General features: G+C 37.9%; 2 protein-coding genes across 4 annotated transcripts in view; both read left to right on the forward strand.

Moving 5' to 3' along the window:
* The window catches only part of ITGB6 (integrin subunit beta 6), a 53,762-nt gene extending 51,702 nt beyond the window's left edge, over positions 1 to 2,060 (forward strand). The window contains exon 15 of the mRNA XM_058191877.1: positions 332 to 2,060. Coding sequence (XP_058047860.1) covers positions 332 to 430 — 99 coding nt within the window. The 3' untranslated portion in view covers positions 431 to 2,060. The remainder of the gene's footprint in view (positions 1 to 331) is intronic.
* PLA2R1 (phospholipase A2 receptor 1) overlaps positions 1 to 27,486 on the forward strand; it is a 193,045-nt gene that overhangs the window by 100,756 nt on the left and 64,803 nt on the right. Inside the window, exons 1-7 of one of the 3 annotated variants that reach the window (XM_058191847.1) lie at positions 12,695 to 13,226; positions 17,425 to 17,805; positions 19,621 to 19,794; positions 21,024 to 21,197; positions 22,385 to 22,498; positions 24,506 to 24,649; positions 27,011 to 27,199. In XM_058191847.1, coding sequence (XP_058047830.1) covers positions 13,118 to 13,226; positions 17,425 to 17,805; positions 19,621 to 19,794; positions 21,024 to 21,197; positions 22,385 to 22,498; positions 24,506 to 24,649; positions 27,011 to 27,199 — 1,285 coding nt within the window. In that variant the 5' untranslated portion in view covers positions 12,695 to 13,117. Of the gene's footprint in view, positions 1 to 12,694; positions 13,227 to 17,424; positions 17,806 to 19,620; positions 19,795 to 21,023; positions 21,198 to 22,384; positions 22,499 to 24,505; positions 24,650 to 27,010; positions 27,200 to 27,486 lie in introns of those variants that run through there. The other 2 variants (XM_058191864.1, XM_058191854.1) reach the window with 2 other exon arrangements.

The following is a 27,486-nucleotide window of genomic DNA, read 5'->3' on the forward strand; positions in this document are numbered from 1 at the left end:
CGTCTCCATGGTCATGTGGCCAGCATAACTAAATGCCAAAGGCGCACGGAACGCTGTTACCTTCCCACCCTAGGTGGTCCCTATTTTTCTACTTGCATTTTTTATGTGCTTTCGAACTGCTAGGTTGGCAGAAGCTGGGACAAGTAACGGGAGCTAACCCCATTACGTGGCACTAGGGATTCAAGCTGTTGAACTGCCGACCTTTCGATCGACAAGCTCAGCGTCTTAGCCACTGAGCCACCTGTTAGTTAATATGTTAGGTTTGTTGAATTAAGCCACAAAATCAGAGGTGAAATATTCTGTTACATATAGTGTTTTTCTTCTTTTCTAGGGAACAAACCCCCTCTACAGAGGCTCCACAACAACTTTTAAGAATGTAACATACAAGCAAAAAGAAAGGCAGCGTGGCAGTCCTGCCAATGCATACTAATAATTCAAAATTACGAAGAAAAAGATCCGGAAAACTTTTATTTAAAAAAAGGAAGTTTGCTCTGTTTTCTTCTAAATTTGTTTGGATGGGTCTAGTAAAATTACTGTGGTGGTATGGAAGTTTTAAGGTGAGAGCATATGGGCTTTTAAAAGTTGGACTGTTTTGGAACCAGGCAGGGAGCTGAGCAGCAGTAGAGGAGATTAAATGACAAAGAACCATCTGGGCATATAGGAATGCACCAATTACGCATGACATGAAAATAATATCTGGTGCAATTTTGCTGTAATGAGATTTGGGGATTGGTCTGAATGACCTTTCAAGAAACCCATTTCAAGTATTCCTTCTGATCGCTAAGTAATTCAAGATGTTAGAACAAACCATCTCTTCTCAATCTCTGCTAAAGAGTACAGTTCAGCGAGTTTTGTCAGTCCCAGTCAGCATTTTACTGCAAGTTTAAGATATACCATTTTAGAGTATTTGCACCTTAAATATTACCAGATTAAGAAACAGATTTCAGTTTTAAAAGAAAGAAAACCTTGGGAGAGAAAAGTGTTCGTGATTTATTAATAAAGTACCAGCACTTACGTCTGTATTCTTAACCATGGTGCAATCTTAGGTATTCTGTTTAGAAGTCCCGTGAAGTTAAATGAGACTGCTTCCTATGAAATGTTTAGCCCTCTAAACTAGAGGTTGATGGATTGAGGAGAGCCATGTTGACTACAGATAAATGAAGGTGGTGGTGAGGGATATGTTGCTGGCTAAGAACACAATACGTATGGCCATTTCTTTGGTACCTTTCAGAATCTTCACCCATTTGATTTTTGTATTGTATCCAATGGCATCTCTTTGGTGAACAGCCGTTTTGCCCTCTAGGGCAGGGGTCATCAATTTGCGGCTCTGAAGCCGTATGTGGCTCTTTCATCCCTCTGTTGTGGCTCCCTGTCACTGGTCGATGCCACAATTTTGAGAGGATCTTCTGGTTGGGGGGTGGGGGGGAAGCACGGTGCACAAGGATGAGAAGCAAGGGGCAGGTTTTCCGGTTGGCTCAACAATTGATAGGACAGGTAGAGGAAAAAGAACACCACGCTATAAGGAGACTCTATTGTTGGGAAACCGGACTTCCGATCAGCTCCAGAATTGAATGGGGAGCTTCCGGTTAGGACCTTTGTGGCTCCTGGTGTTTTCTTTTCTGTGGGAAATGGGTCCAAATGGATCTTTGAGTGTTTAAAGTTGCCGACCCCTGCTCTAGGGTAACCAGTATACATACCATGTGCTTTCCAAATTACAATATATCTAATGATCCCAAACATTGAGGACCTAAGATTAAAGGAGTTGCTTTTTTCCAAATATGTAAATAAGATTTAATACAGTGGGTCTCAAAGATTTGCTATGCTGCAAATATGGTTTTTGATAATTGAAATTTTAAATGATTGTTCTTTAAAAAAACCCCAGAGTATTTGTGTTTTATCCTGAAGAATATGTTTGATAATGGTGATGGGAGTTTTTTACTATGAATGTACTGTCCATTTAAGACACTGGAAACGTCTATTGTTTTTACTGAAATGGTTTTGACCTAAGGCTGGACCTAAAATAAAGCAAAATCATTATCAGTACTGCAATATTATTATTACTCTTTGGAGTCCTTTGGCATTATTTTCTATTATGCAAATGGAATACTTTTTTTAAAAAAAGGAATGTTAACTTACATTTTTAATATGTTGACTGATTTTTTAAATTGCTTTCACATAGATTCTGTGATATAAAATGCATAAGTAAAAGAAAGTCAAATATTTTGTTTGAGATTGATTTTTACAAACCCTGATATCTATAAACTGATCTACATTTTACCTGTGCATGTTATATGAACCAGCTGGTGTGATTAACTTACAGGTAGTCCTTGACTTATGATCATTCATTTAGTGACCATTTGAAGCTACAATGGCACTGAAAAAAGTGACTTATGGGTGCACTTATGTCCAGTGCAATGGCCTCACGGTACTTGAGTGCTATTCAGGCACTTAGCAACTGGCATGTATTTATGAGTGTTACAGTGTCCTGGGTCATGTGGTCACTATCTGTGACCTTCCTAGCTGGTTTCCGACAAGCAATCAATAGGGAAGCCAGCAAAGAATTTCACAAATCATGATCATGTGAAATCTTGCTTAAAAATTGCAGCGTTTTTTTTTTTGTTTACATTTATATCCCGCCCTTCTCCGAAGACTCAGGGCGGCTTACAGTGTGTAAGGCAATAGTCTCATTCTATTTGTATATTTACAAAGTCAACTTATTGCCCCCCCCAACAATCTGGGTCCTCATTTTACCTACCTTATAAAGGATGGAAAGCTGAGTCAACCTTGGGCCTGGTGGGACTAGAACCTGCAGTAATTGCAGGCAGCTGTGTTTTAATAACAGGCTTCTTACAGCCTGAGCCACACCGTGGCCCTGCTTAACCACTGTGGTTAAAAAGGCAAAATCAGGTGCAATCATGTGATCCTTCACCTAATGACCATACCACGTAATGAAAATTTTCTGGTCACAATTGTGGTTATAATTCAAGACCTACCTGCAAACTATGGTTTAATTTACTAAGGTTAAACATCAAGTACAACCATTCGATCTCCTTGAAATTGATTTTTAAACCCTCCTCCTCTGGTCAACTTACTATTCCTGCATAGATGACCCCATTGGTAGGGGACTGGAGGCTAAAACATATGAAGAATGGTTGCAGGAATTTAGTATGTCTAGTTTAATGAAAAGAAGGACTAGAGGTGACCTGATAGCAGTGTTCCAATATCTAAGGGGCTGCCACAAAGAAGAAGGCATCAACCTATTCTCCAAAGCACCTGAAGGCAGAACAAGAAGCAACGGATGGAAACTAATCAAGGAGAACATAGAACTAAGGAGAAATTTCCTGACAGTTAGAATAATTAATCAGTGGAACAACTTCCCTCCCAGAATCTGTGGGTGTTCCATCACTGGAGCTTTTCAAGAGATTGAACAATAATTTGTCTGAAATGGTACAGGGTCTCCTGGTTGAGCAGGGGTTTGGACAAGAAGACTTCCAAGGTTCCTTCCAACTCTGTTGTTTTGTTCTTCTATTCTGGTAATCTAAATTGTCTATTTATTGCTTCTGATTTAGTGGGTCACTGTAAATTTTCCAGAGTTGGCTCCTTCCTTTCTTTTCTCAGCAGCCGAGAGCTATCTTTCAGATGACTGAGAGACATTTTGTGAAATAAAACTGATGAGTCAGAAAGCTGAGAAGGAAGAAAGCGAGGTTGTACATCAATCATACTGCCTTTCCTCATGCTATGAAAGAGATACATTACCCAAGTGGTTTTCTGTAACATTAAGTTTGTATATGATAAAAATAAATGCATCTGCTTAAAAGCATGTGACTAAATGAGCTAATTATTATCCACTTTTGCGAAACATGTAATATATAGTAGTTGTATATACATATTTCTGTGTATGTGTATAGTAAAGAAACCCACACAATTTTACTGAAAAAATTATAGTAATAAAAACGAATACAAGATAATCTCAGATACAGAAAGGGAGAAAGTAAAAAGTGCAAAGAAAAAGGAAAAAAGGAAAAGGAAAGAATGAAATAAGGAAAAAGAAAACAAATATATAAAGAAGTGACTTTCAATCTCTATCGTGTTTAATCAACTTTGGTAGCTCTTTACCCCCTATAAGTTTTCCAACAGATATTTCCTTTTCCCTTAACTCATCCCTTATCTGTAAGCAAATCAATGTTATCAACTTTTTAATCCGGATATCAACAAAAAGCCTGTAAAGAGTGGCCAGAATTTGATAAAAACAGTTTATTTTAACCTTGATCAACTAAACCAACTTTATACTCCTTCCTTTTACTTCTCAAAAACTTTAGCTTTAATTCATTCAAATATTGTCATAGAATTCTTTTGTCCAATAAGACAAACCAGGATCCATTGAGTCAGTTTTTCAGAGATACTCCTTCCCTGTGTCTCTCCCTCCCTCCCTCCCTCCTTCCTTTCTTCCCTTCCCTTTCTAGCAAGCAGATACTGTATGTGGTTGATGTTGGGTAGGGGTTGTGGGATTGTGTGAATGGCTAGATTCCCACACTAGTTCCCACACTAGTCTGGGAACACTGAAAATGAGAATCGCATGACCATATGGTGTGGGTCCTGAACTAGCAGCAGCCTGGCCGTGCTGAAGCAGCCACAACTTTTCCAAATTTGATTTCCTTCATTAAATGGGTCCCAAAATTCCATAAGTTAGTCCATCTGAGATGCCTTCATTAAAAACATTTTGCCCTATTATGCACTATTTTACTCAAAGCTTACAGACATGAGAATTTTAGCAGTATATGGATTCTTCTTTGTCCCATTGCATAGCCTTCTTCGAGGCTTTAACAAAGCAAATCTAATTTTAAAAAACATTATCCAAGTCATTCTTTTCATTTATCATTTGTATTTCCTTTTTAGTTTTTAAAACAAGCCAAGTTCCTATGTATATCCAGTAAAGAGTCCTTATCGGGGTCATTCTCTTGGCCTGCCACTTGTACCTCCATTTTAAAAGTCTTCTCTGTAATCTACATTTTTAATCCAATATTTCTGATTCTACTATTTCTGCTTTTAGCAACATTTATTTTACATCTGTCATTCCTTCATTAACTTCCTTTAAAAATGGTATATCCATAGAAGCAGATATTGTTACTGATATTGTTGATATCATGGCTACTAATTTCTGAACTCATTCTTCAAAGTTCTCTTTTTATATTTCCAATGTTATAGTGTTTAATATAATTGTGTAAATCTCAATCCTAATCAAAACCAAAAGCAGGAGTTTTTTTTCTTTTTGCCTGGAATCTTCAGTCCCCATTAGTGTCTAATTTATATCATAAATTTCTAATTTATATCATAAATCATAAAATAATTGTCAAAAATGTGGTATGGGATCCAGACAACTAAACACGTTTAGTTCACCATGCCTCCACTGGAACTCCATATTTTGAAAGTTCTAACATGACTCTGAACAGATGTATGAGAAGAGTTGGTGCCACCAACATCCAAACCTAAAGACACAGGAAGTGTGAAAAGTCATCATATCTCTCAAAAATGTATTCTCAGGTTAGAAGTTCACATCTCGGCATTCAAGTATCTGTTTGTTTGGGTGATTCAACAGGATGATTAGACAACTCACAGTGAATTATCTATGGATGTTATTTATAATTTTATATGCAATATCAAATTATAAAAACAGTATGTCAGTAGCTCCAATAACACCATTGTGACATAAATGTTATATTACTCTTTAAAGGCAATTGATGGTCTACTTGGCCATTTTGCATATGTTTACTAAGCCACAATGTAGCTTAATTTTGGCTTTGCAAACCCATTGTGGTTTACCAATTGGTAAATTGGGTGAGCCAGCTAATGTGAAACAGAAAGCTATGTTATATTCATAAATCCAGCAGAGATATTTTTATGTTTTATAAGTATGAAACCATTTTTTAAGAAATATTCCTATTTCAAATACCAAGTTGCATGCCAAAAGCCATATTCTAAACAGATTATAGATGTTTCATTTTAACCATTCAATTAAATACAATGAAATATTATCCCTTTATAATTTTTCTGTCTGTGGTATTAAAAATTACAATTTAACTGCAATTTTTTGAATGACCCTTTGAACCATATGCAACACTGACAAACTATATGGACCTGTGACTCCAGATTATGGATCTGTTTTATATTTCTGGAAAGTTGGAAAAGAGTCTTCAACACTTTTAAAAATCTTGTTTTTTTGTAATTTTGTAGTGGATGAAACAGATTTTTTAAAATTACATTTATATGCCACCCAATTCCCAATGGATTTTGAGAGGCCATAGACCTTTAAATATTCTCACATCATAGCTGCTTTCTCTTGTGTGTGTGTAATCTGTGTGATTACAAGGAAGGATTAGAGTTTGAGGAAAAGAAAATTAGAAGTTTCGTTGCTATCAGATATTTGATTTGAAGTCCCTCTGGAAGCTGAAACATGGCCCCATGCCACAAGGGCATTAAAGATCAACCCCAGCACCTTGAATTGGAAGGTACTGGTAACTACCGGAAGCAGACTGGTAACTAATGCAGCTTGCGCAGAGGTGTAACATGCATTCTACTAGAAACATACATAACTGCTCACACCATTGCATTTTGCGCATGCTGAAGTTTCCAGATATTCTTCAAAAACTGCCTCACGCAGAACATACAATAGTCCAACTGGGAAATGACCAGGGCAGGAGTGACTATAAATAGAGCACCTTGATAGGTCAAGTTTGGATTTAGTTGAATGCCAGCAGATATTCTAGATCTCTCTTTTGTTTCATCTCCCTCAACTTCTCTGTAAGCAATGGGGATTGACAGGATCCATGACAGGGGAGAGGCCACATAGTTGTGATCCAGTGGTGGGTTTCAAATTTTTTTATTACCGGTTCTGTGGGTATGGCTTGGTGGATGTGGCATGGCTTGGTGGGCGTGGCTTGGTGGGCGTTGCAGGGGAAGGATACTGTAAAATCTCCATTCCCACCCCACTCCAGGGGAAGGATACTGTAAAATCTCCATTCCCTCCCCACTCTAGGGGAAGGATACTGTAAAATCTCCATTCCCACCCCACTCCAGGGGAAGGATACTGCAAAATCCCCATTTCCTCCCAATCAGCTGGGACTCAGGAGGCAGAAATAGATGGGGGTGGGGCCAGTCTAAATTTTTATTACTGGTTCTCTGAACTACTCAAAATTTCTGCTACCGGATGTCCAGAACTGGTCAGAACCTGCTGAAACCCACCTCTGGTGTGATCCAATCCAATGCTCCTTTATTTCAAGTGGCAACCAAGGCCTTTGAAGAACCATACAGCAGACCAACAATAATAACCCCCAGCTTCCTCTGAAACCTTTCTGGGTCCATCAGACACCAGTGGTGGATCAGTCTAAAGTAGGGGTGTCAAACTCAAGGCCTGTGGGCCAGATCCAGTCCCCGATGTGGTGGGATCCGGCTTGTGGAGACAGCCCCTTACATTTTCCAGGACGGCCCCACATCGAGGAAACATCGAGCCAGAGTGGCTTTATCCCAGTCTACCCAGTGCAAAGAGGAAACATGGCAGCAGTTTGGGAAGTGGCCACGCCCAAACCAACCCAGTTGGCCATGTCCACCTCCCTCTCCCAAAGGCAACCACAGCCCTGATGCGGCCCTCAATGAAATAGAGTTTGACACCCCTGGTCTAAAGGGTTCAGCTGCTCTGCAATGGTTTCAATCTCATAGTAATCAGTGTGTGATACGACCATGACAAGTGGGCTCTCCCAACTGCAAATCACATATCCACTGCTCTGACATGACCACCAGATCTAATGCGTGACATTGTTCTATTGTCAGGTTCTGGATGGATGACCTGGGATAAGCACATGGCTGCCATGGTGGCCATGACCCAGGAAAGGCATTCCCAGGGAAGACAGGTTGAAGTCCCCCAAGACTATACATCTGGGGAACTCCACTGCCAATCCAGAGATAGAGTCAAAGAGCTGAGACAAAGAGATTGCTATGCAGCGGGGAGACTAGTACAACAGTGACAATTCCAACTGATCTCTAGAGCACAACTTAACGAACAGGGTCTCATATCCAGTGACTTGTGGGGCAACACCTCTGAAAGTTGTAAATAACCACCAACCCTGCCTCAGGTTCTCAACCAGGGCCACACTTGAAACCTAGCTGGGCATAACTCCAAAAGCCCTTTTGAGCTCAACAGGTCCTGGTAATACATATGACTTTACACAGTCATTTCATGTGACTGGGCAGGATAGACTAGACTAGACTAGACTAGACTAGAACAAAATAGAATTCTTTATTGTCCAAGTGTGATTGGACACACAAGGAATTTATCTTGGTGCATATGCTCTCAGTGTACATAAAAGAAAAGATACATTCGTCAAGAATCTTAAGGTACAACACTTGATCATAGTCATAGGGAAACAGTCAATATAAATCTTAAGGATACTAGCAACAAGGTTACAGTCATACAGTCATAAGTGGGAGGAGATGGGTGATAGGAACGATGAGAAGATTAATAGTAATGTAGACTTATGATACAGGTCTAGAAAGCTCTGTGGAAATAAAAATGTCTAAGTAAAGCTAGAAAGAAATGTTTCTTTCAACTGCATGAGGACTTAAGAAACACCTTCATGGTCAAATTTGGGTGATCTATTTATCTATCTATCATCAAATAGCTTCACAGACAGGTCGTAAGTACCCCTGGTTCAACACCATAATAATTTTGAATGGTTGCTGAATGATTGCTCATAACTAGAGGACTATCCATATACTAATATACATTATGCCGCTTCTAATGTAAGACTTCTAGTAAAAGATTTAACCTGATTTTATTTTAAAGGTAAAATATAATTAAATACAAACTTTCTACAAATCATATTTACAAATATATTATCTAGATTCTCTATTATATAGTTATACAACCATTTCCTGGAATGTTTTGATTTTGGGGTGGGAGGCTGCCTGTCAAAGGAGATAATATATTTTTGCTTTTCTCTCCCTTATCTACATTTCTCCATAAAACCCATTACGTTATATCTACTTAGAGCATCAGAGAGTAACTAGTTCAATTATTTAGACAGAAACATATTTCTTCATATTTTCAATCTGATATCTAATCAATATCTAGTATTTTCTTTCCTTATTTGCCATGAAGCATTGAAGACAAGACACTGCCGCTTTATTTCATTGTAATAGTGAAGCCCAGGCAAGTGCTAGACAAATCTTCGTAATTTCCCTTACTACTAACTATACATTTTAATAGTATGGATCACATGTTCTTTTTCGTGTTTATAAAATTTAAATCGTCATTTTAAGAGTATTTCTGTCATTTAGATTAAGTTTCAGCTTTTTCTCCCTCATTCCTCATAAACTCTATATAGAAAAAAGTTCTGCAGTCTCTATTGAGTAGATAGAAATGAGAAATGGTGGAGCAGAATATTGTCTGAATATTGATGACCCTTCAAAACAAACAGCCTGGTAATTTTTCTCTATTATTTTACTAGGATCTTAAAAAACAAGCTATGATATGATATGGAATCAAAATCTGGTCAGCACTACTGTCTTCTCAGACTATTCCTGAGGACTGTAAAAATGGGAGGACCTAAACTACTCCATATATAACCCAGGAGAATCGTATTCCCGTTGACACTAAAAGCTGCTGAGAGCCAAAGAACTGAATTGCTGTTCCTACTTTATCTATTTCCCAGTGAAAGTCTTCTATCAGAGTACTAAAGGCTGCTTCAGTTCTATAACAATCAGTTCTGCAGCCTATTGAATCTGACTAAATGATATCATCAAGAAACGTCTCCTGCTGAGAGATTTTATATATTCCAACAACTTGACTCCAAATGGCAATATTGAATAGTTACCTGAAACCACAGCATCTCAAGATTTTCTTCAACCGAGGTCTCACTTTTCCCCCCTTAACTGCAGGAGCCTCATCATGTCTCCAGAAGTACAGATAGTCCTCCAATCATAACCATTTATTTAGTGATTGGTCGGGGTTACAAATAGCATTAAAAAAGTGACTTACAACCGATCTTCTACAACTATTTCATATCTCCATGGCCATGTGATAAAAATTTGGACACTTGGCAACTGCCATATAAGATGGTTGCAATGTCCCAGGGTCATGTGAACATCTTCCCAGCCAGCTTCTAGCAAAGTCAATTCACTTAATGACCATGTGATTCACTAAACAGTGGAAACATGTTCATAAAATCAGGCAGGACTCATTTAACCTCCTTGCTTAACAATAGAAATTCTGGCCCCAATTATAGCTGTAAATGGAAGATTATCTGTATTTATCATGTCCCTCCACAGCTGAGATACTTTCCATTTTAAAAGAATTTGTATGCATTTATTTCTCAAGTGCATTTTGATCCCTAAGGTCTTCTACTATAAATATTTAGTCTTGTTGAAATTGCGATTAGTATAAAAGCAAGAGAAAATACAGTACACAGTAAAATACTTTTATTATATGAGGAGTAGATATGAGTTATATTTTATATACTCAGATGAAGATTTGTATATTAAGGAATACTTCAGAATATAGACATTCAATTTTTTGTGAAACATGTTGGCAATGTACTTCATAATTCACATGAGTAGTCATCGTTATTCTGTAGCTATCTACCCATCTTTGCCAAATGTTAACAAAATATAGAAAGCAAATTTTCTGAAATATGGATTTTCTTCTGGAAAAGGAGCAAATGAAGATTTACAGACAGGTGGATTTTAGGCAAGATCTGCTAACAATTACACACCACAGATACCTCTATGGAACCAAATCAATTTCTGCTTGCATTCACATCTCATTGTGAAATATAAGCAGAAATCCTCACTGTATGTTTTAGAAGTATGATGGCTTGGGAATATAGTCCCTGTCAAAGACAGAGAAGGAGCAAGGTCTCCATCACAAGAAGACATTAGCAAGAAAGGAAATATACTGCACACACATAAACACACATTTGCAAAAGAAAAATGAAAACATTGGAAAATTATAATTTCAACATTTTATACTAGTATAGAAAAGATAATCATAGTCCATTCTTCTCCAAGAATTAAATATAATTGTTTAATAACCTAGAGAAGTAAGCTGAATAAAATCCTACATTTTAAATTATTTCATGAAGTAGAATTTTAAAAATGAAACATTAGATTAGCTCAGCAGAAAAAGAGTCTGCCCATAATAATCTTTCTGCTTCATGGCCAGTTTAAATAATAAATCAGGCAATGACCCCAATCTCATAATTTTATCCTACTTAATGCTGTTCATCGTTTTCTCCTGGATTAGAAATTGGTCTTCCAGGACTTTGAAGGTTTGGGGAAATCATGTCAGATCCAAGATTACTTTTCCCAAGGGCTATTTTATATATGTTAGGATCAACTCTCATATTCAAAACATCTTACTCCTCGCGTATCTTTTGCTAATTGTCTCAACCTTTCATCACAATCAAATTCAAAATCCTTTTTTAATTTATTCCTCTTAAAGGTATGTATGAATATATAGGAATCCCTGCGGATTTTACTCCACTAGTTGTTGCCGACTATAGGAGGCGGTGCTCATCTCTGTTTCAAGGCCATTGAGCTAGTGCTGTCCAAAGACATTTTCCTTGGACATGTGGCTAGCATGATGTCAAGGAGTGCTATTATCTTTCCACCGAAGTGGCACCTATTTATTTACTCACATTTGCGTGCTTCTGAACTGCTAGGTTAGCAAGAGCTGGGGGAGGACAGGAGCTTACCTGGCGCATGGTGCTCTGATCTAGAAAGCTGACAAGCCCAGGGTCTTAACCACTGAGCCATAATTTGTATTCATCCAAATCTTGCACCATTTCCCCCCAAAAGTAACCTCTGGTACTTCCATTAATACTTTCTCTTAGCCTCACAAGCACTCATTTTTTCCCAACCTATTTCTTAATTTATGCCCTTTACCATTTATTCCTCAAATATTTCACATGTGAGCCCGAGACCGTCACCAGATAGGCTTGTTGTATATATGATTTCTCTGCCACTGATCATGGATGGAGTCAATCATGATTTTCATGTATTGCTTTGTAATAGAAACCAGGCATTTAGGCCTAAATCAAACTTGCAGCATTCCACCCTAGTGATAAATGCTGTAGTCATGCACTGTATTTACAGGACCTTTTCAAACATGAATGTGGCCAGGGTTTACTTTTAGAATCACAATAATAAGTGGGGTGCGGCTTGCAGCAACACGAGAACAACCCTCCTAAAGTGAAATGAAAAACAACATGCCATATTCAACCCCGAGATCTTTCTAAGTGTTAAATTTGTACCCTATGACTATCATTAAGTGTTGTACCTTGATGAAGGTATCTTTTTTTTTTACGTACACTGAGAGCATATGCACCAAGACAAATTCCTTGTGTGTCCAATCACACTTGGCCAATAAAGAATTCTATTCTATTCTATTCTATTCTATTCTATTCTATTTCCTAGAACTGCCTAGCTCTGTGATAATGACAACCACGGTGGCTGCTGTATGTCTTAGGTGACTACAGCCCCGCCAGGGCTCCTTGGGCTGCAGGGCTCTAGGCTAAAATGCTCCATCTCTTTCGGCTCCTCCAAGGAGCTTGACGTCTGCGCTCTACCGCCCCGATCCTGAAAACTAAGAGGGACCCATGAAAACAAAACGGAGCATGAGCCCGGTGGATGGTGGTGGTGGTTGTTTTTTCTTCCCTCCTTCGAAGTTTGTTCAGAGTTAACCAAGCAAGACTGGAGCGTCCGCGGGAAACCTCCTCGCGAGCTTGGTACAAGCTAGACGGGCCTCCTCTTCCTCCCCCACTTAGGAGAGCAAAGAAGTCCTGCGTTTTCTCCTCAACCCTTCACCGGGACAGGGGGAGGGGATTGGGAAACGCCTCTCTCCTTCCTCAGGCAGCGATGGGGGAAGGTCTGTCAGCCTATCTCCTTCTCGGCTCGGCCCCAGAGCAAAGAGGAGCTGCCGCGGCGGCTTCCCCCCCACCGCCCCTCTTTGTTGTTCTTTTTCTCCCCCTTTGGGTCTCTCCTCGCCCCAAGGTTGCCGCTGCTAATTCCCACGCCAACTCGCCGCGAAGGCTGGCCGGTCGAGAGCCTTTTTAAGTCCCGGTGGAAAATGCTCGGGGTGATGTTCCTCCTCGCTTGGTCCCTGCTGGTAGTTTGCTCCTGCTTGGCCGAAAGGGAACTTGCAGCACTGACGCTGGAACAACTGCCTTACTTGTTGAGTAAGTTGGACGGGCGGCTGAGGCTGAGCCATTGGTCGGACGGCTGCCTTAGGGGAGACTTCGCTGCTAGCTCTTTCTCTCTCTCTCACTCATTCCCTTCCTGCTATTAACTGATTATATACAGCGCATTAGAATTTCCCTGGGGGAGTAATGCTTTTATCTTGGTACAACTCTCACTCCAGGGAAGGCAGAAAAAAGTTGGAGCCAAATCCTAAAGATCATTGGTTAGGAAATAAAACCCACTTAAGTCCAGAGGAATTTATTTCCTACTGCTGCGGGTTGAAACCTAGGTCAGAGACTTTTATCAGGCAGTTCTAGCTCTATGCTAGGCTTTACTGTGTAAAATCCATTTAACCATCAGAGTGCACGACCGAGGGGCCAGATTTGGCTAATTTGGCTTTAGTTTGCAGTACAGGTAGTCCTCGATTTACAACAGTTCACTTAGTGACTGTTCAAAGTTACAACGGCACTGACAAAAGTGACTTACGAGCATTTTTCACACTTACGACCATTGCAGCATTCCACAGGGTCACGTGATTTGCATTTGGATGCTTGACAACTGACTCACATTTATGACAGTTGCAGCGTCCCCATGTCGTGTCATTCCTTTCGCGACCTTCTGACAAGCAAAGTCAACGGGGAAACCAGATTCACTTAACAACCGTGTTACTGATTTGACAACTGTAGTGATTCACTTAAGAAGTGTGGCAAGTCCTAAAATGAAGGGAAACTCATTGAACACATTTCTCACTTGGCAACATAAATTTTGGGCTCAATTGTGGTCGTACGTTGAGGATTACCTCTACTTTTTTCAGCACTTGGTGGGCTGCGCATGAACAGCTCTTCACGTTTGAGCTTGAGACCCATAAAATGAATTTCCAATTCCCAATTTTAACTCTGCTTTATGCATTAGCTGGCATGTCTGCTTATATGTGGCTGTGCCTCCTAACATTTTCCAGGCAATTTCTCGTGTGAGGGAATATTGTTTTGTTTGCATTAAACTACAGTGTGTTTAAAACTCTCTTTTGTGTTTACTGTGCACTTAACTGTATTACTACTGATAAGATATTGTTCCAGAACACATTACTAGTATAAACACTTTTAAAATATTTTGCAGCTGTCTCTGGATCTGTTCTAAGCATGAGGCATACTACTTCCAGTGTTGAGGTAGAAAGCCCTAACTGCCTTAATTTCAAATTTTTGACTGCCTACATAAGATTTGCTTTCCTTCTCCAGGGAATGACCCTTGCACCCGTTCATTTATGTCTGCTAAAATAGAAAAAGCAAACCATGTAATGCTGCAGGCATGTATAGAATTGTTCAATTTCTATAGTATCAAAAGATGAAGTTGGGGAGTTTTTCCTCAGAGAATGTATGTTTTTCTTTTTTAGCTGAAACAATATCTGGGGATTATTAAACTAGATGAAGTCCAGCCAGCTGATTCCCAATTCTTTTCTAGGTGATACAAAATTCCAATATAGAGGAGAGACAGACATACTTTTTCTCCTTCTAGAGAAGGGGAGCTGCAAGCTGCCAGTCTTCAGACAGGGAGAGTGATTACACTATGTTGGGTTTCTGATTAGGTGTAATTCACACATTTTGTTGAAATGATTTTGAAAATATTTTCAGTATTTCCCTGACAATATGAGTACTTTGGAGATAGACCGATTGAAGGTGGAGCATGTATCCCTGTCTCCCTTCATACTTGAAATTTTTGATACCTGAAGAAACTTAATCTAAAGTACGACTGAGTATAACTTGTTCATTTTTCCCGCTGAAAGCTAATGGATGGCTGTGAAAAAGGCATGGTGCGCAAAACACATTTTGATTGTGGCTTTGAATGAGATGAGGATTTTAGAACATATATGTGATAAATGTTGCTTATTTAGGGGTAAACTGTATGCCTGTGGACATGTCCCTTGTCACCAACCTGATCTTAATTGTCTTTAAGATACTGCTGTTATTTTTAATTGGAAACTGCAGACTGCAAAGCAAGGTATTAGATTCTCTATTTACAAGAGCGCCTGTGAGATTTGCATAGACTTAGAAAATAAAATAGTGAAACACTAAAACCCAGTATAGGTACTCCTCGACTTGCGAGCGCAATTGAGCCCAAAATTTCCATTGCCAAGCGAAATAGTTGTTAAATTAATTTTGCCCATTTTATGACCTTTCTTGCCACAGTTGTTAAGTGAATCACTGTAGTTGTTAAGTTAGTAACTCAGTTGCCCAGTGAATCTGGCTTCCCCATTGACTTTGCTTGTAAGAAGGTTGCAAAAGGGGATCACATGACCCCAGGATACCAAGCGTCCAAATTTTGATAATGTGACTGTAGGGATGCTGGAGAGTGAAAATAGTCAATTTTTTCAGTGCCGTTATAACTTCAGATAGTCACTAAATGAACTGTTGTAAGTGGAAGACTATCTTTATCTTGTTAAAATTTTCAGGAAAAAAATATGGTTTAACTGGGTAGTAGCAAGTTCTAATTTGAGGGCTAGAAGAAGAATAAGAAACAATCTCATCATTTTTTCTACAAGTAAATTAGTGCTTCATAAATAGCTATATCAGCCTTTTTATAATATCCTCAAAATTCCAAAGCTATCCCTAGCCTATCAACTTGATTATCCTTGTTTCAGGGATGTGAAAAACAGTCATAAATCAATTTTTTCAGTGCTGTTGTAACTTTGAATGGTCACTAAAAGAATGGCTGTAATTTGAGGACTATCTGTACATCTAATTTTATTAAAGATAGAACTAATAGAGGTTCATTGTATGCTTGAGTACCAAAGTTTTCAATAAAATTGGAACTAAGGTCAGGCTTAATATTTTTCCAGTTATCCCTGGAACAGCTGGTTCTCTGGAGAGCCCAGAGTGTAGTCCTGTCAAGATTCTAGCTTTGCTTTGCCACACATCCCCAATTCCTTATTAGATGCTCTCTGGGCTTTCCTGCCTGTTGTGGTTAGATCAGGGATCCCAAACCCTGGGCCAGGGTCAGGGGTGAAATGCTCCCGGTTCGGACCGGCTCACCCAATCCGGTAGCGATGGCGGCAGATGGTTCGGAGAACTGGTAGCAAAAATCCCTGCCCCCCCACACCCCAGCTGAGCCGCGCGATCATCAAAGGTTTTTTTTATTATTATTTTTAAAAGCATTTTTTCTTATGCCGCAAAAAAGCTTTTAAAAGTAAAAAAAAAACACCTCTGATGATCGCTGCTCAACAAATGCTAACAAAAACGGGGTTCCATTTTTCCCTGAAGCCTGAAGTCTGCTGGGAGGAAAAATGGACTTCAGGCTTCAGGGAGCCTGCTGGGAGGAAAAACGGATTTTCCCCCCTCTCCTCCCCATTTTTTGGACTGGCTAGCAGGCTTCAGGTAGCCTGGGAGGAAAAATGGTGTTTTTGTGGGGGGATCATTTTTGGGAGGGAGAGAGAGAGAGAGAGAGAGAGAAAGAGAGGGAAGGAAGGAAGGAAAGAAGGAAGGAAGGAAGGAAGGAAGGAAGGAAGGAAGGAAGGAAGGAAGGAAGAGAGGAGAGGAAGGAAGGAGTACAAACCTGGCACTAGAAGCAGCTTCAGAGGATAATCTAGGGCTGGAAGGGACCTGAAGGTCATCTAGTCCAGGGCTCTCCAACCTTGGTCACTTTAAGACTTGTGGACTTCAACTCCACAAGTCTTAAAGTGGCCAAGGTTGGAGACCTCTGATCTAGTCCAACCCTGCTCCAGCAGGATATTGTTAGTGAGTTTCTGTCTTTTGATCTCCCAGTCACATAGCCACGCCTATCCAGTCACATGAGCCCCACCAAGCCATGCCCACGGAACTGGTAGTAAAAAAATTTAGATTTCACCCCAGCCGTGGCCCACTATCAGGCTGTGGTCTGTTCAGAACTGGGCCATATGACTGGCTGGCCAGTGCACGTGCACAGCTAAACTTGCGCAAGCAGCTGCCGGTACATACACATGCAGTTGGACTCGCGTGAGCGGGTTCTCTCTCCCCCACTGGGCCGCCAAGCCTCAAAGGTTGGGGATCACTGGGTTCGATAACTCACCTTACTGAGACAGCAGGGGGGGAAAAAATTAAGATTTTGGTCAACTACAATGCTGGCAAAAACTTAAGAGCTTATTCCTCACAAAACGGTCCAAACCAACTAGATAACACCTCTGCCCTACTGTATGCATAACATGACACGAACCTTTCTTTCTTCTAGGAAAAGGAATATTTATTATTCAGAGTGAGAATTTCAACACATGTATTACGGCTGAAACTTCCGAGCTCATCCTTGAAAACTGCAATCAAGTTTCTAAGTGCATGTTGTGGAAATGGGGCTCTAAACAGCAGCTTTTCAACATACACACAAGCACCTGCCTTGGACTCAACTTCAGTAACCCGGAGCCATCACTAGTAATGACACAATGTGACTCCCCTCAGTATTTGCTGCAGTGGCAATGTCATGGAAAGGCACTTATTGGGGCATCACAGTACAAATTAGCAGTTGAAAATAGCAAATTTATTGTAGTTAAAAAAAATTCCATCTATGGATGGAAACAGTTCATGTCTCATGATGACCTTTGTGAACATGCATTTGAAGGTACATTTTTTTTCTACTCATGCTTCCTTTAATAATGCAGGTGGTTCTTAAATATGAGGTTTATAAAAATAGCATCTTGCAATATGATTAAGATAATTATTTCTGTTTGCTATCAGCTGGGTGTATCAGCAATCTGTACTGCATAGAATTTGAATGTGTAAAAATCTCAAATGTTATGCACTGTGCTGGCATAATTCTTCCCTTTAACATAACGATTGTCCATATTTCCAGGGCCTAGCAGATCGTTCGATATTTTGTGAAATTTCTTCCATGTGAATCAACATTCAGTAGTATAAAATAACGCCTATTTAGTTGCTCAACAGGTCAGAAACAAGCCACGGGGTAAAGCAGACATGAATTCTGGCTTACTCTTCTTGGTTACATGAGAGGAGCAAAGCAGAAGGCAAGTTGTGAAGCTTGAGTAGGCTCAATTCACGTGGGGATCTATAATGGGCTGTAGAATTAATATGTTGAATTGGTTACATTTGTAACTTCCATGATTAATAATATGGAAGGGCCAGTGGTTAGTCCACAGCAACATCACCTAGCTGCTTGGATTTTCTGCAATTATACAGAGTTGATGTATACGGCAGAAGGAAAGAGTCATGTCAGTGCAATGTGGAGCTTTTTAGGTCAATTCTACAGATCTTTATGGATCAGCTTTATCTTTCAGCTTAGTTAAGTTATCAAGAAACCGATGAATTACAAAGTACATAGCCATCCTAGGGTTCAGCGTAATGATACAAGAAGACAGATTTACAGATGTCTTGCAGGTCCTTTTCAAGACTTGCGTGTAAGAAAATTCCATAGTATGAACATGATAACATGGGAATGACTTTTAAACTCTAGAAAGAGTGCAGAGAACAGCAACAAAGATGATTAGGGGACTGGAGGCTAAAACATATGAAGAACGGTTGCAGTACCTGGGTATGTCTAGTTTAATGAAAAGAAGGACTAGTGGAGACATGATAGCAGTATTCCAATATCTCAAGAGGTTGCCACAAAGAAGAGGGAGTCAAACTATTCTCCAAAGCACCTGAGGGTAAAACAAGAAGCAATGGGTGGAAACTGATCAAGGAGAGAAGCAACTCAAAACTAAGGAGAAATTTCCTGACAGTCAGAACAATTAATGAGTGGAACAGCTTGCCTCCAGAAGTTGTGCATGCTCCAACACTGGAAATTTTTAAGAAGATGTTGGATAACCATTTGTTTGAAATGGTGTAGGGTTTCCTGCCTGAGCAGGGGGTTGGACTAGGAGACCTCCAGGTCCCTTCCAACTTGTTGTTGTTGTTGTTGTTGTTGTTATTGGCTTGAAAATATAGTAATGAACCACTCTTGCTCCGTTTTTTACTTGAGAAATATTCTAATTGAAGTGCTTGCCTCTGTAAAGGCAATTTGTACTGCACTGACAGATCCATGAATATCACATGTCCTGAACTTGCAAAACTACAAAGAGTAAATATATTAATTACGTAGCAATAGGATTATATTGTAATGAACTTGTTAGACTTTAAGATGTTGCTACTGCAACAGGCTTGTATGGCTGCTCCTTTGGACAGTTTTATTAACTTAACTGATGGCAAATGCTATTATAAAAATTATAAGTGCAAATCAAGTTGTTGCTATCATGATGTAAGCCTTATTAAAAATAGATAGAGCAGAGTCCTTCCTTTCAGTGAAAGTACTTTTGCTGTGGCAAATCACAAAACTATTATGATACTAGATTTGGGGGGGGAGGGAATATCCATTAAAGGTTTTTATACCTTTTCAGTTTTCTTTCCAAATGATGTATCAGCAGTATTTTATTCCATTCAGAAATGTATACCCTGTTGGGAAATTCTCTTGGTTTGCCTTGTGTTTTTCCATTTAAATACAACAATAAATGGCACTATGAATGTATCAGAGATTTCAGAGAAGATGGATATCCTTGGTGTGCCACAACAAGCCACTATGAACAAGATGAAAAATGGGGATTGTGCCCAAATTCTGGTATGTAGTAATTAATACACTCCTTTATTTGTTTATAGCAATGATACATGCATTGGCCTGAGGATATTAGACTAATAACTGGAATGGTAGTTGTGGGGTGGAGATGCGTATTTCCTAATTACCAGTTCAAATTACTGTTTGCTGAATTGTTAAATTGTATTATTCACTCATATTATTAAAAGTTATTTGAGGTATGAGGATAATTTTGAATTTCAGAGTACAACCTATTTCCCAGCTTAGTTTTGACCTCAGAATATGGAAAATATGCTCAGATGCTAACTTCCGATGAAAAGATGGCCCACTGACTACATGTCCAGGGAAGGATCTATGCTAAGAGCAAGTTATAAAAAGATGTATTAGAATGTTTTAATTTTAGAAAAGCTTAGTGCCTTAAAATGGATGAAAAAAATATTTTCCCTTTAAGGTTAAAAAATCTAAAAAAAAAATACAGTGAATTTTGTTAATATCAATGGTGATAGTTTGTAAAAATTAAGTGCAAATAGAAAAACATATTATTTCAACAGCAAAAGGAAGATAAAGTAGTAATGGTTAAATTGATTGTTCTATTCAAAAATGAGAATATGTTTTTCATTTGGATATCATTTCTGGATTTTGTAATTGTGATGAAAAAAAAAATGAAACTGACTTTGGTTTTGCCGATTAGATAGATTTGTTATTATAGAAATGGCTACTTATATACTAATATATAATGCAGGTTGCTGGCAATCCTTATGATTTATATTGATATATTGACCATCAATTGTGTTGTAAGTGTTGTACCTTGATGAACGTATCTTTTCTTTTATGTACACTGAGAGCATATGCACCAAGACAAATTCCTTGTGTGTCCAATCACACTTGGCCAATAAAATTCTATTCTATTCTATTCTATATGTAAAAGAAAAAAGTTGAGATCGTAATGCTATCTTGTACTGTACTAAAAAGAGTTGGAAGTCAATGCCATTTTCTTTATTCCCTTGTTCCTCATATTTTCTTTCTCCCTTTCTTTTTCCTTCACTTAATTTCCTATTTATACTTTTCTTTGTATTTTATACATTGATAAAACAAAAAAGTTATATTTAAAAAAAAAGAATATGGAAAGTATGTTCATAGTAATATCATCTTAGCATTTCCACTTTTCCACTAGGTGTTAATTAATCTAGATTGTTACATTAGGAGTGTTATGTTTCTTAATGACTTTGTAATATCATGCTGTTTTTTCTACACAGGGTCTGGCTGTGATATTTTTTGGAAGATAAATGCAGATACTCAGATTTGTTACCAGATCAATCTTCTTTCTGTTCTCTCCTGGAATGAGGCACATGTTGCATGTCAGGGACAAGGAGCAGATCTGTTAAGTATCATAGATATGAGAGAACAGAAGTATATTGGTGATCTAATTGGTAAGTTTAAATGAAGGCCACAATTATTCTAATTCCTGTTTAGGTAATCTCATTGGTTGAGTTCACGAATAATACTAAATTAGTGTTTACCAACCAGTCAGCTTGGAAAGTAGTTAGGAACTACATTAGAAATGCATCATCTCAAGATAGTTGATTGGCATCAGGTTGAAAACAACCCAAAATTTAACACTACACGATTGAGCAACAGAGACTTTTAGATTTGCAAATTCTTTTTTCCTGCAATCTGTTGGTGTGGTTATGGAAATTTTTTGATTGAAGGGGACACATGTTTTTTTTCTAGCTAGCTTCTGTGGTCCACTGGGGCCACAGTCTTAATTGCTAGTTGATCCAAAAGGACACATTGCATTTTCTTAATTTTCTCAACTGATTTCCCATCCTCTTTCCATTTTCCAGACGTTTTCCTCAACAGCAGCTTAATTTGGAGCCTAAGACACTGGATTTTTAATAGGAAGTTACCCATTTCGCTTTACTTTGTCACCTCTAATTTTTTTGGCCTTCTATGATTCTTTTTTCCGGATTACATTCTGGATTATGGACACATGGACTACATTCTGGGAGCAGTTTAGAAGAGTGTTTTTCATACTTGTATACCAGAACATGTGTGGACTTCGGTTCTCCAAATTCCCCAAACAGCATGGTATCTGGAGAATTCTGAGAATTTAATTTTGGAATTGTGTGGAATTGAAGTCTGCGCATCTTAAAGTTGCCAAGTTTGAAAAAGTGGCTCTTCTAAAAGTGATTTAGAAGGAAAGATTGGGTACAGCTGTCTGGGATAGGTTAGTTGTGCATGCTAAGCTGTAGAAAAGGGCTTATCCTTTTTTGGCTGGAGCAGCTCTGTTTAAATGACTGCTTGTCAACTCTTGAGGTCCATGAAATAAACAATTCTTTTGAAATCGTCTGCAGTTCCCTGCTTTGCCTCATTTCTATTTCTTCATTGCACAGTTGACACGGTAAAGAGAGCAAGAGAAAGGAAGAAGCAATCCAGATGTTTTCTGAAAACAGTAATTATAAATTGCTGACTTCTACATCTGCTGCAGAAATCTTACTTGGCAAGGGAGATCCTTGCATTCCATTGGTTTAAACATTCACGACTTTCATTATTGAGAGTAAACTGTTGGCGGTATCTGAATGGCAACCTGCTTATGAGCGTTTAATATATTTTGCAGAGCAACTGAACACAAAAGAAGCTATGGTATGGACAGGCTTAAATCAACTGGATGAAACTGCTGGCTGGCAGTGGTCAGATGGTGCACCTCTGGCTTTGGTGAACTGGCAAATGGGTACCACTTAGATTTATTACAATACTGTTATGTATGCCTATTGCAACTAAGATCAGTAATCAGCTGGCAATGTACTAGCCAGAGGGATTAGGAAAACCACAAGCTCAGTCCTACAGATCAGCAGGCCCCAACATTATAAATGCCAGGGACCACTTCTGTGTAGGGCATTTTTCCATGGACTGGATGGGAATATGGCTTTGCAAGTGCCTGGATCCTGTGTGTGCACAGTTGGGGCTTCACTTACTTGTGCTGCCTGCTTCCTGATATGCCACAGACTGATCCCAGTCTGAGGCCTGGGGGTCAGGTATCCCTGTTATAGATTGAGTGAATCAGCCAATTAGTTCTGTCTATTATAGGGGGAAATAGCTGCTTTCTGAAGAGAGGCAAATGTCTCAAATTCCACCTGACAGGTTGATGATGTTGTTTAGTTTAGACAAGGTGTCTAATAATTTTTTTTCTTTCTCTTTTAAAAGACATATCTCAGAATATCTTGCCACTTGCCTCCCTGCCACAGTTCTGAGTACAAAATGTCAATGAAAGGAATGCTACTGACATGATTAGAGTACTGCATAGTCTTAAATATGAAAACTTCTTTCTTAGAACATATAAAATAGCATGTTAAAACATTTGCATATCTTAATATGCTAAAGAGTGACTTTTTTGCTGTTCTTGAAAAATTGGATGTGCAATATGTGTTCAACAAAATGGTGTATTATGAATTATTTAGTATTATTGAATAATTAAGGCCACATACAGTCTTTGAATTACAGTCCACAAAATAAACTGGAGCTGTGAGAGAGCAGGATGGTAGATTTTATTAAATTCATACTATGACTTCTAATTTGAAACTTTTGTCATTTTCTCTATATGTATGGCAAATTTGTAAGATTATTCCTTGAATGTGATTTTAAAATGCCTGCTAATATGCAAGAGAGATGTGCAGTTTGCTATAGTGGTTAAGACATCAGGCTAGAAACCAGGAAATCAGTTTTAGTCCCTCCTTAGGCTCAAAACCAGCTGGGTAACTTTGGGCCAGTCACTCTCTCTCAGCCCTAGGAAGGAGGCGATGGCAAACCACTTCTGAAAAACTTTACCAAGAAAAATGCAAAAACTAGTCCAGGCAGTCTCCAAGAATCAGACATGATTGAATGAAAAAAAATGCAGAAGTTGGGTTCGCAGATTTTCTAGACAAACATGCCCATTTATAGGCATTGTGCATTTAAAATTAAGGTCTACAAAAACTCACCAGAGCCAACTTGCTGTGGCCAGCTCGCCACGCCAACTCACTGAGGGACAACTCGCCACGCCAACTCACTGAGGGACAAGAGTTACACTTAGATCAAAGAAATAGTGGAATAAAATCATTAAAGAAAAAAATTACAAAGGAGAGACAAAATTAAATGTAAATGACAAAAATTAAAATATTTTTTAATTATTTTAAATAATTAAATTGAATTGTTGAATTGTCCTGTGACATGTTGGCCATGGTGAGTTGACTCACAGTGAGTTGGCCATAGCAAGTTGGCCACAGCAAATTGACTGTGGCAAGTTGACCATTGTGAGTTGGCCATGGCAAGTTGTCCCATTCCGTTCAACATTTCATAGAATAAGCTAAAAATTGACTACGTTAGTAGTAGTCAATAATTCTGTTTTGATATCAGTCTAGGTTCAAAAGAACCCATAATTGATTTGGAAGTTACTCCAGCTACTTCAGGCATATTTTTTTTTGTTATAGGCAACATGATTTGGCAATGACTAGTAATGCCAGAACTCTTGAATCATCCTTCCATGTGTCATCACACAAGAAATCTGAGTGTACATTGTAAGAACACCTGAGGGATGGTATGATGACTGTGTGTTCTATGCACAGAAAAACATGTTACTGCTTGAGAGTTCCCTGTCAATGAGGGCTAAAAGTTATAGACTTTTTCCTGTCACTTCGGTGTTTTCTCTCAGTATTTACTTCTTTTTGGAAAGATATAAATTATTATAAAACTCTGTTTGCAGATTCCATTGACAGTTCTCTAGGACCACCTCGTTGTAAAGCTTTTAACTTAAAAATACAAAATGATTGGCCAAGTTACCCATGTGAATCTGGACTACCATACGTATGCAAAAAATACTTAAATGCTGCTGACCATGAAGCATTTGGTAGGTTACCACTATCAATGTATTGTAATTTTACTCTTTAATTCTATTTGCAATAAAATGAAATTTCTATTATGCATTAGTGCATGATGGGATTTATACCAGTTTGATATCTGATGTTTATGCTCTGGATGCAAAGAAATAATAGAAGTACAGAGCATAGCCCCCTTATTTTTAAATTAATGAAATAAATATTGATGCTGGTGAAATATCTAAGGATTCTCTTGTGCCATTTTGGAGGCATAAAACATACTTTTTACAATCAGAAATTAATATTGCCAAAGGAGTTTCTTCCCATGTTGTGTGGTAGATTTCAGAAGTAAATAACTCATGTTTATATTACTTAAACTCCAGTGAAATATACAGAGTTACTTATGGATTCCACATAAAGAAATATACCAGCAGTCTGAGCTTCTTAGTGGAAATCCATAAAGAGTCAGCTTTGCTAAGCATTTTTGTATGTTTGGCTCAACAAAGAGGTACTTTTTCGGCATGCAAAGGGTTCAGAGTGAATGTTGCAGTTGATTTATTTATATATGTTTGTATATCTGAGAAATAAAATAATACTCTCATGGAAACATTGAAATTTCTAAGTAAATGAATGCCCTCATTTTTAAAATTATGTGATTGTACTTTAGAAATTGCTTAATATTAAGTATAGCCCATGAAAAAAAAAGACATCTTGTTAGCTTGTCCATCTTTTATTTTTAAAAATTATTGGGTACCAATGTACAATTTCCTAATCTAGTATCCAGAGGAGTGGGGAGCCAAGTAAGAGATTATATTTAATTTTGTCTCTAGTTTGAAATTGCTTCCGGATTTTGTGTTTGCAATGAGAAAAAAAATGAAACTTCGGTACTGTTTTTGTAAAGTAGAAAGGCTTATTGTTATAGAAATGGCTTGTACATATTATTGTGTAAAAGCAAAAAACGTTGTTACCTTTGATTGTGCCAAAAAGAGTCAGAAGTTGGTGCCTTTTTCTTTCTTTTTTCTTCCATTACACTATACCCGCTCTTTTTCCCTCCCTCTCTTCTTACTTTTCCATGGTTTTTTTTCTTTGTATTTTATATTTCGATAAACTAATAAAAAATTGAAGGTAAAAAAGGATTTTTTGGAGTACCAATGTACAATTTCCTAAACTAGTATCTAAAGGAGGGGGGGAGAAAACTGAAAACTGTGATAAGATCTCATATAAAACTATCAAACCTTGTGAAGTTTAATCTCAGCAATTTTATTATCTTATTTTTGGGAAACTAATGATAGTGCATCACCAAACAGCTGCAAAAATAATAACTAGATAAATGTTATTGTTGTTGTTATTTACCTCAAAAAATCCTTTTTGACCGGCTAGTCTATAGTCTTTATTCCTGGGTCTATAGACGTTAATGGCAACTATTCCGAAAATAAAATTTAAACCAAGAAATTTCACTTCATGATCATACACAATTTTATTGTCTTCTCAGAGAGAGACTGGCTTTTACATATATACATAAATATATAGATAATTTCCCTAATATAAATGTAGAACAATATTTGGTTCTGTTTTGGAGCATACTGTATATTTATTCACAATCCACCCTCATTTCATATGAAGTGAATAAAAAAATGTCCATTTAAATATATGATTATTATAATGACCACTTATATTGGCCATGTTTGGGCAATACTTTTTAACAAAAGTATTGCCCAAACATGCAATTTGGACTTATTTTTCAGTCACAGAATCTAGTGTGACTTATAGTTAAGCCTATGGGTCTTTAAAAAAGGAAGTCGCAAGGAAAATATCTTAAAGGCTAGATGAATTTACTGTTTTGTAAATGTTTGTGAACGATATACTGTATTATCAGGCAGGTTAATAGTATAACAAATTATTGTTCGAATATTACAACCTTATTGTTCGTTCTGGCTTTTAATTTGAATTAATTGAGTATTTTTTCATTGTTACTCATAATGCACATATCTAAACAAATTTTCACTAACATATGTTTTTTAAATGTACTTGTGATTGAATAATAATGACACAAGATTCGGAAGGCCTGAGAGTCAGTCATAATCAAGTTTCAATTTGTTCATTACCTACAGAGCGTGGATCCAATCAGTGTGACAAAACTTCATAAGCATCAAATTCCCGAAGGATTATTTTGCAGTTTTTATTTGTGTAATTGCACATTCTTATTCTGATTTTATAACACTTTTGCTCTTGTATTTTTATATATTAATACATTTTTATTATTGTAAAGAAAAATAGAAAATAATGTGAAAAAGCTAATGTTCTCACATACTATATGTGGAATAAAATTATATAAAAATAGGAGATTATTCAGTTTGTTAATATAGCTGCTTTTTATATATTTTAATTAAAAGATTCCTGGAAATTTCATCCTACTGACTGTGACAGTAATTGGTATCCATATAATAATTACTGCTATAAACTTCATAAAGAAGAAAGGAACTGGAATGAAGCATTTTTCTCCTGCCAGGATGATAATAGCACACTCATTAGCATAACCTCTTTGGCTGAGATAGAGATGCTTATTAACCTCCTTGAATACGGTAAATTTTTATAATTAGTTGATATTGAACATTGTCTTACAATATAGGCAGTTTGCATTTTTAAAGCAGGTCTTAAGAGGGGTTTTTGTTTTTAACTTGAACTACAGTAGTTCTTTTGGAACTTTTCGTCAAGGTTCAAAAGTTAGTATCATTAGACAGCTTTGTAAAGTTCAGGAATAGCAGTCTTGTAAGTTGATAGGGCCATACTGGAAAATTCCCAACTGGTCTGCACCATCACTGGCTCTCCAACTCTCAAAAGTAATAGTAGGAAAAGACTTGATGTTGAG

The sequence above is a fragment of the Ahaetulla prasina genome, chromosome 1 (assembly GCF_028640845.1).
Source record: "Ahaetulla prasina isolate Xishuangbanna chromosome 1, ASM2864084v1, whole genome shotgun sequence".
In the NCBI taxonomy this organism is placed as follows: domain Eukaryota; kingdom Metazoa; phylum Chordata; class Lepidosauria; order Squamata; family Colubridae; genus Ahaetulla; species Ahaetulla prasina.